A 15,885-nucleotide genomic window follows, 5' to 3' on the forward strand; every position below is an offset into this window, starting at 1 on the left:
GAACTTCCTGAATCAGGAGAATTGCCCTTGAAGCCTTTTTATGAATGCTTTGGGTTGGATCCTTTGGGTCTCTTTACTGACACTGGCTCCCATCTCCTGCTTCTTTAGATTTTGAGGATAAAGATCATGACCAGGAATGTCTTCAGCAATCTTAGAGTTGCTGGAGTCACCCTGTTCAGCCTAATGGAGAACAGGCAGAGCCAGGCAATTTGTGTTTTTCTTGGGTGGTCTCTAACCAAGGACCATCTGATGCTGAGCTCTAAAGGCCCAGATCCCTTGGTTAGAGACAGGAGCTCCCAGGATATGGGGCTAAGGCTAGGACTTTTCCTAACTGACCTGTATTTCCCTTCTTGATCCTGCTTCCTGCATCCCTTACTGGTCTCTCCCAGGAGCACTTTGTGAATCCATCACTTGGCTAAGTGTCAGCTTCTTTGAGAGCCCAATCTGAGACCTTTTCTCCTGAATCAAGCTCTCCTCTCCCATTCAAAAGACTCTAGAATCAAATATGGATACTCCTATCTAGATGATAGAGGAGGGAAACTTTGATCCCTCCCCCAGATTTTATGGAAAGAATATTAGCAATGTTTATGTGTTCTATTCTTTGCACAGTTTAGACATATGTCCTGAAGAGGGTCATAAAGAATGTTCTCAGCAATATAAAATGCAGGACTGAATGGGCGGAACATCATAGAAAGAAATGCAGGCGTTTGGTGAATGCCTACAGGGTTCCTGGTGCCCTGCAAGGCGCACCTATGTCAAGTCCTTTCATCCCCGTGATTAACCGAGGAGGTCAGTAAAGCCCCCACTGTAAAGATGGGGAAACTGAGGCACAGAGCATTTCAGTAGTTTGCATGGTCATACAGCTAACTCGCTTGCCCCACCTCAGAAACAAGAATCCCCAAAGGTTGGGGGAGTTTCCAAGCCCCATCTTGTACCTTTGGAATAGTTGAAGTTTAACATCTAGGAGCAAATTCCACCCCCCACAAACTGCCATTTAACACAGACAGGACTTCCTGGGAGCATGAATGTGACCTGAGACAAGTGCATTGTCCCCACCAGAGCGAAGAGGAGACTATTTTCCTGCTTCTTGCCTTACCATCTTCCCTGGTAAACATGGGGTGGGCAGGGGTGGGGGTGAAAGTGGGGACTGTCATTCACTGTTGCTCTGAGAACAAAGCATGCCTGACATTGCAGGGAGAGACCGGGAAGCATTGCAAAGCTCCACTGGAAGTAGACAACCTTTCAATCCATTTATCAAAGTGTCTGCAGTTCCCGTTTCAAGGTAGATGAAGCAATAATAAATTTGTGAAGAAAGTTAATCTGTGTCCAAAGCATTTTAGTAAATTAAAAAGGGGGGGGTTGGCTGGAAGGGGGATATATTGGTTCTTGCCAACTCCTATTTGACTTACTGTCTCCTTAATAAGTCCTCTTTGGTCTTGTGTTTTTGGATGGAATAATCCGTCGGTTAATCATTTTCCGGAAGCAGGAAAATGCACTTTAGCTAATGCAGTTCTCCTTTCTTTCAGAGTCCTAATTATTTAAAGGCATCCCAATCCGTAGCCCTATTTCCCAACCAAGAAAGCGTTTCCCACCAGCCATCTTCCTTTACTTCCCCCAGAAAATTTCAGCACACCTCTTATCCTCTTATCGTGCTCCAGCCTCATACCTTTCATCTAATGTTAAAAAAAAAAAAAAAAAAAAAAAAAGTTCTCTTTCCCTGGTTCCTTCTGAACGTTTTCCCTCAGGAGGGGCAAGGTACTAAACCCCCAGCAAGCAATTGGCCGGAACTAGGCTCTTGGACACTGCGGATAGATTTTGTTATTTTTATGTAAATGTCAGCTGAAAATGGTGGCTCTTGTCTCTCTCAAGGGTAGTGCTTAGCCCTAGCTCCATGCTCTGGCATCACGCTGAGATAAACACGCTATTAGGAGCCTTCACAAAGGCCTCGAGATAATTGTGAAGGGGCAGTTACCGAAAATGAAGCACCCAGCCCTGAACCCTCCTCCACGCCCCATCAGTAACACCACTAAAGCTGTCAGTTTGTCAGCCCACTGGAGGTATTTATGAAATCAATATACAGTCCTGCAGATGGATGGCAGTGGTATTGTTAGCTGGAGAACAGAGGCTCAATGGAAAATAAAATTAATAAAATTTACAAGCGGATCGTCATGGGGAACAGATAAATTCCCTACAATCCACTGTTTTGCTCAGTTGCGGCAGGAGGAAAGCCATGGCAGAGAAGTGAAAAAAAAACTGTACTTTAAACTGGGTCCCTTCAACTAGGAGCAAGATTGGGTCTACTTCCAGCAACAAAACAGTGACCAGAAACCCAAGGGGCTGCCCCGTGCGATTACAGGGTTTTGCCTGTGTGATTGCTTCTGTGGGATGTTTCCCAGCAGCTGGGCCCAATTTTTCTGCTAAAATGTTACTCTCCTCTTATCATCCCACCATATTACAAGCCAGAACCATCATTCAGTTATTTCTTCAGTATGTTTGGAGCACCTTAAACTCCAAGGGTTAACGCAGTATTGAAGTACGTGCCCTTTCTCCTAGCTCCTAGGCATGGTTATAGCTGACTCATCTAAACCTCTCCCTGTGTGCTCCCCTGCCCCTGATTCTGATCATCAGCCGTTGGCCAGAAGTATGGCCCGACCTGTTTCCCAGAGTGGCCAAAGATAGCAGCCAAGGCTGGGAGGGTAGTGAGCAGGGGCGTGCTGTCCTGGAGACCAGCCTTTACTTGGCAGAAAAGACTAGGCCCATTGTGGTGGCTGGAGCCTTGGGTAGAGCCCAGATGCCTGGTGGAAATTGCATTAGTCAGATGACAGGACTTGCGCCCTCTTCTCCTGGAGTCTGATGGAGAGCAGAGAAGTGACCTTGGTGACCCCGCCTGACCTCTCCTGTCACCGTGGGCTTTGTTCAGTGCCCCGACTCCAGGCTGGAGCCCTGCTCATTGAATCAGGCCAGCCGGGGGAGCCTGCAACGGGGCTCCTTGTGCATCTAAATTTATTTACACCAGTTGCAGACAGAGAAACTGGATTTGAGTTGGGGAACACCGTGTTATTCAGTCCCAGAAGCGACCCGTAGTTGTATCTACACCCACCCCAATTCTGAGCCTTGCCTTGGGGCTTAACCATGGCCCCAGACAATCCCCAAGTGTCTAAAGTTCCAGCCGGCTGCTTGGAGTGTGATAACTCCTCTCCACAGGTGAGAGCAGGAAAGGGACGCCTCTCTTCTGTTTTCTGTTTTTCCTCCTGCTCCTTCACACAAGGTGAATTTAGACAGCCTAAGTTTTATTTCTATTTTATTATTTTTTTAATTTTATTTTTTTAATGATTTTTTAATTATATTATGTTAGTCACCATACAGTACATCCCTGGTTTTTGATGTAAAGTTCCATGATTCATTACTTGCGTATAACACCAAGTGCACCATGCAATACGTGCCCTCCTTACTACCCATCACCAGTCTATCCCATTCCCCCACCCCAGTTTGTTTCTCATAGTCCATAGTCTCTCATGTTTCATTCCCCCCTCTAATTACCCCCCCTTTATCCCTTTCTTCCCCTACCGATCATCCTAGTTCTTATGTTCCATAGATGAGAGAAATCATATGATAATTGTCTTTCTCTGCTTGACTTATTTCACTTAGCATTAGTTTTAGTGGGGGATGGTTGTCTGACCTCTCTTTTCAAATAAATATTTGGAGTCCTCTTCAGCTTTGATTAGGTTCCTGTGGAAAATCAGTGTGGGACAGTATCCATTAGTACAATCTGCCTCTGGGACAACTTGGCAGTTAAAGACGTTTACGCTGTGACCCAGCACGTTCTCCTTATAGGACTTTATACCAAGGAAGGAGCTCAACGATTGCCCCCAAAAACGTGTGGGGAGGAAAACTCATCCTAGCGTTTCCTTAAATGACAGTAGCCCACAGTGCGGGATCCTATAGCCCTGTATACAATTGGATGGTGTACAGTGATTAAAACTGTTGGCGCACACGTACTGTAATGACGGGAACAGATGCTCTCAATATAATAACTGGAAAAAGAGTTTATGACTGACTATATACTATGAGATCATATTGGTGAGATTTATACATATTGCTCCTCATTTGTAACAGTGGTTAAGGTCTGGGTAGGTAATTGTTTACCTTAATATCTAATGATTTTTGTGTTATTTTCAAAATAATTGAGATATATATCTGTATCTATAGATGTATATACATACGATTGGGGTGTGTGTGTGTGTACACACAGGTATGACTGATTACTCACTGAGATTCCAGGCAAGCTTGAGGTGTGAATGAAAACAAGTGCATGTGTTTGGTTTGAGTGGGGGGGGGATGGGGGGAAGGAAACAGAAAAAGCCACATGGGTCTTAGGAAAGGAAACTGAGGCTTTGGGGATTTTTGAAGAGGACCCTGTCACAAGACCTGGGTTTGAGCCGACTTCAACACCTGACACTTTGTCCCTTACCTTTCTTCTTCAAAACAACACATTAGCACTGCTTAATGCTAGATGAAGGGCCAGTGGGACCCCCATTTTGGACAGGTTTGTAGAAATGTAATTTGAAGTCATCAGGCCTGTCACTAAGCCGATCCAGGAGGCCCCCGGGGGGTGTCTGGGGCTCTGGAACAAACGGAGATGGTCACCCCCATCAGAAAATCAGGATGGCTAGGCTCCTTTCCAATCCCAGATAACAAAGGCAGAGAGTGCCTAAGAGTGGGAGACTGAGTGCTGTTGACCCTGCAGTGGGGGAGGGACGGCGGGGGGTGAGGGGCAGCAAGAGGTCTCTCTGGGAGGTGGCAAAACAGAGAATTGGGTGCGGTATGAGCAACAAATAACCCAGCGTGTTGGCTCGTGGCCTGGAGGTGCGAGACCACCCACAGAGCCCGCCCTGGAGGCGAGCGGCTCCCGCCTGGTAACCATTCCAGCAAAGGCCATCACTAGAGGAACAATGTGAAGGCTCGTAGCAGCCTGGGGCCTGAGACTGAACAGTCCCTCCAACACTCCTGATCTCAGAGGCAGCCTGCGAGGGGTTTTGTTGTCATAATGAGATGCAGATAAAGCCGGGCCTTGGTCCTTAATGCGGTGTGCCTCTTCTCTTCCTGTTTAGAGATCTGAGCGAAAACCAGATCCTGGGGATCCCGAGGAAGGCGTTCCGTGGCATCGCCAACGTGAAGAACTTGTAAGTAGTTTGTTTTGTTTTGTTTTTCTTCTCTGCAGATGTGACTTTCTGGCGAGAACAGGGGTGAGGGACGTGATGGGAAGGTGGCATCCCCTGCCGTGTGCTGGTTCGGTGCAGGCGCCTTTGAGACAGAGTGAGGGATGTGCTTGAGTGGTTTCCAGGGAACACACGTTGGATGCCATGACAGCTCCACGCAGTCCCGTTGCTCTCTGGTTTTCCGGCCCCAAGTGTGAGCATTAGAGTCCCAGACCTGGGTCAGCGCCTGGCCCCACCATAGCTCTGTGGCCTGGGGCTTGACTCAGCTACTCCCCAGGTCGTTATTTTCTATAAAATGGGGATGATGGACTGGTGGGGGCATTGACACAAATGAGGAAGCGTGCTTCGTACGTAGTAAGTGTTCAATAAATGGGAGCCCGGATGATGGGGGTAATGATCATGACGGCAACGGCATCACCGTTAGTAATAGGGTCTGGCGAGAGGGCCTGGCCGCTGGTATCCCAGGATCGCAGGGGGGCGCAGCCACATCCACTCACTGCACTAGCTGCTTGGTTTGGGAGGTGTTTTTAGTTTTATTTTGAAATAATTATTGATTCCCAGGAAGTTTCAAAAATACTAGATAGGTCCATGTGTCCTTTTACCCCAGTTTCGTCCCAGTGGTAACATGTTACATAACTAGTACGGTGTGAAAACCAGGAAACTGCCATGGGTGCACTCCACGGATGTTATTCTGCAGATTTTGGATAATTCCTCCCCGTGTGTGTGTGTGTGTGTGTGTGTGTGTGTGTGTGCGCGCGCGCCTGCCTGTGGGGTTCTGTATCATTCTACCCCATGCAGACTCCTGTGCCCACTGATAGGATCCATGAAGAACTAGTCCATCACTATGTGTCTTAACTTGCCAAATAACCTTTGTTGTTGTTAACCTGGCCTCCATGCTATTTAGCAGGGACTCCTGGGCCCTTACTTTCACGAGGACTGTGCCTTCTGAATTCTCTGCCCTATCTCCATGTCCATGTGTTCGGAGCGTGTGTTGGGAGATGGGCCCAGGAGAGGGTCTGGTTGGTCTGGGCAAGCATCTCTGTCCACTGGCCTCTGCAGGCTCCCACTCAACTTGAGAAGTCTTGAAGGAGGTTTCTTTAAAACTACTTTAGCTGGTTTTCCTTATAAGAACTACAGGGATATTAGTGTCCTGGGAAGCTGATGATGGCTCCCAGATACAGGCTGTCTGCTTCCCCTGTGGCTGAGAACCTAGCGGGAAGTTTTGCTGTTTCACATGCAAAGCACACAAGAGGGCAGAGGCATCTCGAGGTGAAGGGAGCCTAGGGCAGCGAGGACTTTGCAAGGGGATTCCACACAGCAAGCTGCCCACCGCTTCATCTGGGCGTGTTTGCTCAGAAGCAGGAGAGGGCAGGCTGGAGCAGACAAAGCCATGGAGAATGTGACTCAAGATTGTGCATATAAACCCAAATTAAGATGCTAATTAGCATCCCAGAAAGGCAAGGCAAGAGAACTTAGAGATCCTCTAAAACCCCACCGGTCAACAGTGAGAAAATTGGGGACCAGAGCAGGGCAGTAACTAACTCAAGGTCAGCCAGCTTCTTAATCTGGCTGATGCCCAGATTTACATTTTACATATGTAATGTGGTTTATCTGTTCTGTCTCATGGCTCTAATTTTAAATGGGCCAGTTAACAACAACAAAACACTGCAGTGATGTATACGCAAGCTGTGTAATTACCAACTGCAGTTTTGGTTCTCAAGAAAGTGATTAAATCTCACAGTGGTCCACAGTAGTTGCTGAAGGGGGGGGGGGGGCGGTTGTTGTTTTCCTGTAATATCTCTAACTCCACAAAGGCCTCAGGAGCTCAAAGATTCAAGGTTCTGCAAACACAGACTCCTGAGTCACTCAGGAATAACTGTCAGGCCTTCCTTCTCCAGGCCTTGCAAATAGGTGTTACTCAAAGGCCTGAACTCAGGGAGGATCTTCCTTTTGTTTTTTATACCCAGTGTCAGCATGTGGTCCTGGGGACGAGAGGAGAGGGAAGTAAACACACTGCTTAAAGGATGAATTAGCCAACAGAACTAAAGGGGGGGGGGGGCTGATCGCTTTACACTTTGAATCAGTTCCGTCAACATACCTTGGTTGGGCAGAACCTATGAGGCCCAGAAGTATTATCTGTATTCTTGGGTGGCTTACGGTAAAACTGGAGACAAGACACATGGCTTTAGGGAGCATAGCCTAAAAGTTAGAAACATGGCTTTGGCCACCTGATAGATCTAGGTCTGATTTTCAGCTATTGTGCACACAGAGTCTGTGACCTTAGGCACATTACTAGACACTTCCGAACCTAGATTTCCTCCACTGTAAGATGAGGATAAGAATTGTACTTAACCTCCTAGGCTTTTTGTGAAGGTTAATAAAATAATGAGTATGGATAACTTAGTACTATGCTTAGTACATGGAAGATATTTAGAAAGTTCTAGCTACTGTGACTGCTGTATTCCTTTGTTGTAGTTATAATCGTAAAGACTTTACCCAGGCCTGAATGATGACTGGAACTCACAAAGTAAATGAGGCAATAGTGTGTGCAAATATAGAGGCAAACCTGTATAAGGTGTGTGTTAAGGGACACAGGCAGAGCCATCTTGTGAGGGTGGGGGTTTATGAGACAGAACAACAGGTGATAAGGTTAGGAAGAGAGGTGGAGGCCAGGTGGAGGCCAGGTGGAGGCCAGGTGGGGGCCAGGTGGAGGCCAGGTGGAGGCCAGGTGGGGGCCAGGTGGAGGCCAGGTGGAGGCCAGGTGGAGGCCAGGTGGGGGCCAGGTGGAGGCCAGGTGGAGGCCAGGTGGGGGCCAGGTGGGGGGCCAGGTGGGGGCCAGGTGGAGGCCAGGTGGGGGCCAGGTGGAGGCCAGGTGGAGGCCAGGTGGGGGCAACACTTGCCTGCAAGCACTTTAGATGTAGGCACTGAGAATGTAGATTTTTCCAACATGGGAAAAATCATGATGAAGTCATGTATTGTGGAAGAGGAGCCTAGGACAGGAGGAGGAGGAAGAGGAAAGAGGGGGACAGGAGATGAGGCTGAACCCAACGTAAGGGGTCAGGGCTCTCACTTGGGAAAGAGAGCCATCAGAAGTGAAGAAGGATCCAAAGATACCAACAGGGCCAAGGCAACAGAAATTGGCAATCAGTGAGATATTAGTAGCCGGGGGGGAAGAAAAGTAGAAAATGATGAGTTTCCGAGCTCAGACGATACAAGGAATGATGGCAAATTTTCATAGACTTTCATCTATGCAGCCGTCAAAATGAACCTGCTAAATGCCAGCTCTGGGTCAAGCCACAGAAAGTAAGAGCTGTAGATCTGTAGATCTGCGAGCTTTGCCTTCTTGAAGCTTCCACTCCACAAAGACCGAAAGGTCAGGAGGAGAAAAGACAAACTTGAAGATTGTTAAGTTGGGTGTGAAGTGATGTCAAGTCTTCCACGGACAGGTGGATGGAGCATCTTCTGTGTGTTGGAAGTTGGTGAGCCTGACATCCCATCCTCTTGCTCCTGCGGGGTAAATGACTTTGGTCTCTGGGCCACGGCTTTGTCTATGAGCCTCAGCTTCGATGGCTCTAAGAAGAGGAAGGTAGAGGAAATAAGCCTTCAGCGAAACTATCATGTGGGTAATTGGAGATGTAGGAGCTGAGCTGAGGAGCAAGTTCAAGGAGGGGAAGCATCTGCGTCGAGGTGATAATTGAAGTTATACGTTTAAATATGCATCAGTACATGTAAAATAGAAGACGCTTTGCAGAAATTAAGTTTGTATAAAACCTATTAAGGAAACACTCCTCCTCCTACCAGACCTCAATTACCTGCATGTAGGTTGTCTCTCTCGTTACAAATTTTAAATCTCAGGAAGGTACATCCCTCTCATCAGTTTGTTTCGAGAACCACCTCCCATTCACCCCCTCCCCAGCCTTCTCTACCACCTTGTGTGAGCTCGGGGAACATAACACTGCTCTATTTCTTAGGTAAAATAGGAGTAGAGGATAAATTATTGGAGTATCAGGCTATGAAATGACTACAGTTGGGCCTATCCACGATACCATATATTTCATTAGGAAGAGAAGGTCAAGGATTGTCTATTTTTTTTTTAAATTTTGTACTCTTGACATGGATTTTCTTTGCTTGTCCTGACATTACCCTTCGAGAAGGAAGAGACTGTGATACACCCGTTTTCCAGATGATAAAGTTAAGTTTCGATCAGTGTGTTTAATTTGGTTAAAGTCAACAGACGCAGTTGGGCCTAGCCCTCCCCACGTATCTATCCTTAGTAACATACCCAACCATGTTTTAGACTCTATCCATAGACACTTCTGTGTACCCAGGTCCTCTCTACTCAGCCATGCTAGCAACAGGAAGAAAGGACAAGTAGCCAAGAAGCCTGTAGCAAGGGAAGGCCTGATTCACAGAGGCAAAGGGGCAAGCGTGCAACGTTCGTCAGAGCCGAGGGCGGGACACACGTGGTGTGTAACCCAGTGGGAATGGGTGCTAAAGGCAGTGGAAGGAAGTCCCTAATTGCTTCCTGGTTCTCAAGAGAGAAAAGGTAATTAGCTGGGGATACCACTCTATGCAGTTACTGAAAGCTGGATTTATGGGCTGGTCCCACTCTGCTGCCTGTCTGCGAAGGGGAGAGGTGCTGTGTTTAAAGAGCAGCAGTGAGCTGGACAACCAGATCTGGAGAAAGAACACTTGGAGAGACTGTCCTGTAGGTAAAGCAGCAGAAGCTGCCTCCTGTGTGCAAACGGTGCGCCGGGTACTGGACCGGAGGCATCGGGAGGGGGAGAGAGGGAGATCGTCGGGAAGGCACAGAGATAAGGACAAAGAAGTGAATTGGGAAAAACAGAGGTGACAAGCCACCATCCAACAAAGCATAGGAAGAAAAAGACAAAAGCCAGTATAGATTGCTTTTTAAAAAAATGTCCCCTTGCCCTATCTTTCTCAGCACTTGTGTTTTCCTCTGTTTTTCAGTTTCTATTTGCGAGGACTCTGTAGGACATGCATTCCAGAAGGGAAAATCAATAACCCCTGTCTCCGCCAGCTAGCGGAATTTGGACTTGACGGTTTCAAAACAAAGCGAGGCAGGCGGCCTTTGTGTTCTCTAGTTAGTCTGGGTTGCCGCACTGCCCGAGTCTGCCCTCCCGCTTCCTGAGATTAATGAGGGCTGTCTCCGCCCGCCCGGTGAGCAGCCAGTAATCTTATGTGAGGGTGAGGGAGGTGTGTGGAGGGACACGAAGCACCCACTCGCTGGGAGCATCCGTGTCTGCTAATCTCGGCAGCTGTTCATTCTGCCATTGTGCCTGGAACAGAGTTCACGCTCCTGGTCATGCCCTGCAGGCCACCCTATATGGCGGGGCGCTCCCTCACCCACATCACGCCCCGTGCTCCACCTCATCCCTTGAAACACTCCCCGCTCCTTCCTCCCTTTGCATGGGATGCTAAGCCCTCGCAACTGCAACTCGGCATGGTCAGCTTCAGATCCATTCTCACCTCCAACATCACCTCCTCAGGGTGGCCTTCCCTGACCCATCCAGAGCAGCTCCCCCAGGCTTCACTGTCCCTCCTCTCTATCCCACTACCCAGTTATATTTCTTCAGAGCACTTAGTGCCCTCTGAAATTATCTTGTTCATTTATTTGTCAACCTGTCTCCGTCTGTCACCCAGAAGGAACATGTGTACGCAGGGCCTCTCCTGCCTCTGTCACTGTGGAATTCCTAGTGCCCAAGCAGTTTGCTGCAGAGAGTATGGTCGACTAAAAATGCGTCAACTGAATGTTTGTTCATCCATTCCTTGAGTATTTGCAGTTGACCTATTATGTATAGGAAATCATGCACAATCATGAAAACGTTGAATATGAAAATATTATAGAAAGAACAAGATACCATCCTTGTACTCAGAGAACTCAGTCTAGTGAGGGGACAGACTAGTAAGTGAGAAGGTACAGGCCGTGTACCAGGACTCAGTTGGAGGTAAGGACGAAGGGGCGGGACACACGTGGTGTCCCCCAGACAGGCCTGATTCTGGCTTCACTCAGGAAGTGACATGAGTTGGGTCTTGAAGGATGAGTAGGAGTACGTCCGGGGGAAGGGCTTTCCAGGCAGAAGGAACAGCATGTGAAAAATCACCCACTGGTGCAAAGGCACAGAGGTATACGAAAGAGTCGATGCTCGGAAGAGTTGATGGCTGGAACGCAGCAAGCAGGAGAGGCACTGAAGACAGATGAGCTTAGCGAGGCAGGGAGTTGGGGCCAGTGGGGAGGGGACTTCGAATGTCGTGATTCATGGCACCACGTGATCCACTGAAGGGCTTTTCATGGGGGCGTGGTGTGACCAGATGTTCATTTAAGAAAGGCCATGCCAGTGACAGTGGGAAGGACAGACGGCCGAGGGGAGACTCAAGTCCTGGTGGCCAGTGGGAGTACTTGTGCAGCTGTTGACAGATGACAGGGCCCCAAAGGCAGGCTCGGTGGACCTAAAGAGGGAGCGGCAAACTGCAGAAACCTGCAGGGGCAGACTGGGCAGCCGAACCGAGTGCCCGTCACCAGGGCCTGGCAGGCCAGAGGCAGAGACAGCTTTCAATGCCAGGCATCTCTGCCGGCTCGGACGCAGGAGTGGTGCCTGCCTCTCATGAGGAAAGCCGTGCTGCCTCTTGGACAGGGGGTTCGGGAAATCTGCTCTCAGGGGGCAAGCAGATGCTGTGCGATCACCTGCCCAAGGGGCAGCAGGGTTTCCAGCCTTTCCTCCCTCCGCATTCATGGCTGTATGTCAGGTTCAGAAATGCTGCTGGAGGAAGCTGGACTGGACCCCCATCTGCTAAGTGCTACCCAAATAAGCTACCCTTAAAAAGGGATCCTGTCCGCCCTCCTCCCTTTCTTCCTTTCCCTCCTTCTCTCCCTCCCTCCCTCCCTTCTTTCTGCTCTTCTGTCTTTCCATTCTTCCTTCCACACATCATGATTGAGCCTGTACCCATACGAGACCCGAAGCCAGTCCTGGAAACAGAAGAATAAGACATAGTCCCTGTTCTGGAGAAATTTCATCTGCAGAAGGAGGCATGCAGATTAACACAGAGCATATATAATATGATAAATACACCCCTAGAGCATCTTCTCTACCTGCCCCATGGCCAGCAGTGCAAGTGCTCAATAAGCAGCAGTTGATTTATTACAGTAAAGCCACGGAAATGAGAAAAATAGTAGAAGACACCGGTGAATTAGATCCCGTTAGTCTGGGAAAGATACGTTACTATGTTACCCAGAGGCGAGGAGGTGGTAGTGGTAAGTGCCCCATTCCAGACGTTGTGCCTAGAATTGCAGCCGTGTAAGTGGCAAACAGAACCCCTTCCCAGCCAGATCACACAGTTTGTAGTCTGCGTTAGGGGTCCTCTCTTGCGCTTTGGATATTTCTTATGCTCACTCTAAGTTATAACTGTCTGCTCAGTTGTCTTTCTCCTCCCGTGGCCTGAAGCTATGTAGACAGAGAGGTCGAGTCTGTCTTGCTCGCCGTCTGCTTGTTTGCAAGAGTCGGTCTATGCCTGGCATATATGATAGGTGCTCAAACAATGAAAATTAATAAGTGGATGACTTTCAGAACAGAAAGGCTCCAACGCTTAGCGAATCACTAAAACCCTGAATGAAAGAGCACGATTACATCTGGGAACAAAGAAAAATTAAAGCTAAGCCTCGAGAACCAGCCCATAGAATCCCTCATGGTTTTTTCAGGATAATGGAGACCACTGTTCTGTATCTAGCACCAAAATTTACTGTCCGGGATATTTTTATTTGTGGACAAAATGCTTTTTTAACTCATCACAGATATTTAACCCCTGTGAGCATTAAATCCACAGAAAATGAGGGGTTTAACCAAGCATGTAGAATAGAATCCCTTCTTTCCTGCACCCTGGCAAGAAGGCACAGTGGTTTTGGGCGCCTCGGAGCTGAGCTGCGTGGTCTTATGAGAAATTTACCATTGGGCTGAGCTTTTTGCCTGGAGATTTTTAGCTCTCAAAAGAAATGAGGGGCGCCTGGGTGACTCAGTTGGTTAAGCGGCTGCCTTCGGCTCAGCTTATGATCCCAGGGTCCTGGGATTGAGCCCCTCATCGGGCTCCCTGCTCAGCGGGGAGCCTGCTTCTCCCTCTGCCTCTGCTGCTCCCCCTGCCTGCTTGTATGCGCTCTCTCTCTCTCCCTCTCTTTCTCCATCTCTCTGTCAAATAAATAAAATCTTTAAAAAAAAAAATGAGAGGGTCTTCAGAAGAGGAAAGATTAGTATGACAGTGGGGGTTACTCTTTGAGACTCTAGTCGCTATTGATGCTTTGATTCTGTGTCTCATTGGAGACAGCGTAGTATAGTTTTGAAGAGTGTAAATGTAAAGTGTGAGTTTTAGAGTCAGACTTGATTTTTTTGTTTGTTTAATTCCAGCTTTGCGCTTATGACCTGCGTGTCTTTGGGCAAGTTAGTTAACCTTTCTGAGTCTCAGTTCCCTAATCTATAAAATGGGAAAAAAGCAAGTGAGGAGTTAAACAGGAAAGTATGTGCTTTATGTGTGTGAATAATAATGCTTTATGGTTTTCCCAAAGCCTTCATAGGTATTATCTTTTTTTCTTTAAGGATTTTATTTATTTGAGAGGGAGATCATGAATAGGGGTAGAGGAAGAGGGAAAAGCAGACTCCCCACGGAGCAGGGAGCCCGATGAGGGGCTCAATCCCAGGACCCTGGGATCATAAGGGAGTCCAATGCAGGGCTTGATCCCAAGACCCTGGGACCATGACCTGAGCTGAAGGCAGGTGCTTAACCAACTGAGCCACCCACGCACCCCATAGGTATTATCTTGTTTAAGCAGCCCTGCCAGATCATTAGGGAGAAGTTTATTAGCCTCTAGGTATAGATGAAGAAGTTGAGGCTCAAAGAAATGCAGGACCTCTCCGAAGGCAACAGAGCTGCTCAGTGACAAGGCGGACGTGGGACCCCAGGATGCGTCAGTGCTTTTCTGAGTGGCTGGCTAGGAAGAGCTCTGAGATTTGGTGAGCACGGATGATGTCTTGTAGGAAGAAGCAGGTATAGATCAGTGGGGAATGTTGGGAAAGCATTTCTGACACCCAGCACCAGCCAAGCCCCTGGGAGGCAGGAATAAGCTGTCATGGTCACCATTTGGGAACAAATTTCTGAGAAGACCAGCAGGAGTGTCTGAAAGTGTGAGTTCTTTTTTTAATTAATAGACTTCATGTTTTTTTTAAGAGCAGTTTTAGGTTTACAGAATAATTAAGCAGAAGGTACTTAGTCCCATGTACCCTCTGCCCACAAATATAGTTTCTCCGATTAAATCTTGCACTACCGTGGTGCACTTGTTACAATTGCTAAGCCAATATTAACACATTTAACTAAGATTTGTAGTAGCTAGTAGGGTTTGCTCCTGCTGTTGTACGTCCTCTGGGTTATGGCAAATGCACAATGACACGTATCCACCTTTGTAGAAACATGCAGAATAGTTTCACTGCCTTAAAAATCCCCCGCGCTTCCCGTTCATCCCTCCCTCCATTCTCCTAAGCCCTGGAGTGTGAGCTTTTAAATGTACAGGGAAATCCCTTCGTGTTCCACAGCCCTTCACAATAGCTTATATCTGTTCCATTGCTCAGACTCGAGCAACCCACGTCGTCTTTTTGCTTCTTTGAGAGAGGGTGAGTGACACCCGGCAAGTTTAAGTGCCACAGAACACATCAGCAAGAAAGCCAGGAGCAGTCCCGGCTTTCTCACCTGTAGCCTGAGGTGTGAGCATTAGAATTTCTTCCTGATTCCGCTCCTTCAGAGGAGACCTGTACTTCAAAGCCCCTGCCTGGGGCTGGTGTTCCCGTAAAGACTCCGCATAAACTCTGAGGGTGTTTAAATAATGGTTGCAGTCTCAGGTTCCCAAGTCAGCCTGCATGGAGTCACATGAACCCTGGCTCCTACCACCTATGTGATCTTCAGCCAAATAGGTCACTTTCCTGGCCTCAGTTTCCCTACATGTTATGTGGAAATATGACCCTTGTAATGGTGTTGTCATGAAGATTAATAATAATCGCTCCTTTATCTCATCTCTGCGAATCAATTTGAATCAGACTATCACATCTCATGGACCATCTTCCCTTCTGAGACAAAATACACACCCCAAGAAAAAGGTTATATTTATGGTGTTCCGCTTCAGACCCTTAAAAATATTTAACTTCCTCACACCTTCTCTTCTTTCTTCCAGTGGGGCTGTCGTGTTCTGGTTTATGGCTTGTAATAGGCAAGGTAGAAAACAGGTCAGAGAAAAAGCGGTGTACTTTCTCCACCCTGATGCATCTCCCTGTCCCCAGCAAGACACAGAAGGCACCAAAAGAGCCCGGGAGTTGTGGGCTCAGTCACAGCTCTGCTCTTAACTGCTGCCTATCTGTGATGGGCTGAATAATGGCCCCTCCAGAGATGGCCACAATCTGAGCCCCGGAATACATTACTATGTACCCTACATGGCAAAAGGGACTTTGCAGATGTGATTAAATGAAGGATCCTGAGATGGATAGACTATCGTGAATTATTTAAGCGCACCTGATGTAATCAGAGGGTCTTTATAAGAAAGAGGACAAGCGCTGGAAGCAGGGGGAGAAAGACCATGTGATGAGGACAGAACTTACCTGGAGAAGGCGAGGAAACA

General features: G+C 47.9%; 1 protein-coding gene across 1 annotated transcript in view; it reads left to right on the top strand.

Annotated features, from left to right (window-relative positions):
- The window catches only part of SLIT3 (slit guidance ligand 3), a 585,386-nt gene that overhangs the window by 389,824 nt on the left and 179,677 nt on the right, over nt 1–15,885 (top strand). Inside the window, exon 5 of the mRNA XM_045792074.2 lies at nt 5,112–5,183. Within this exon, the coding sequence (XP_045648030.1) occupies nt 5,112–5,183 (72 nt within the window). The remainder of the gene's footprint in view (nt 1–5,111; nt 5,184–15,885) is intronic.

This window comes from Ursus americanus, chromosome 15 (genome assembly GCF_024610735.1).
Source record: "Ursus americanus isolate L20-20 chromosome 15, mUrsAme1.1.p, whole genome shotgun sequence".
Classification (NCBI taxonomy): domain Eukaryota; kingdom Metazoa; phylum Chordata; class Mammalia; order Carnivora; family Ursidae; genus Ursus; species Ursus americanus.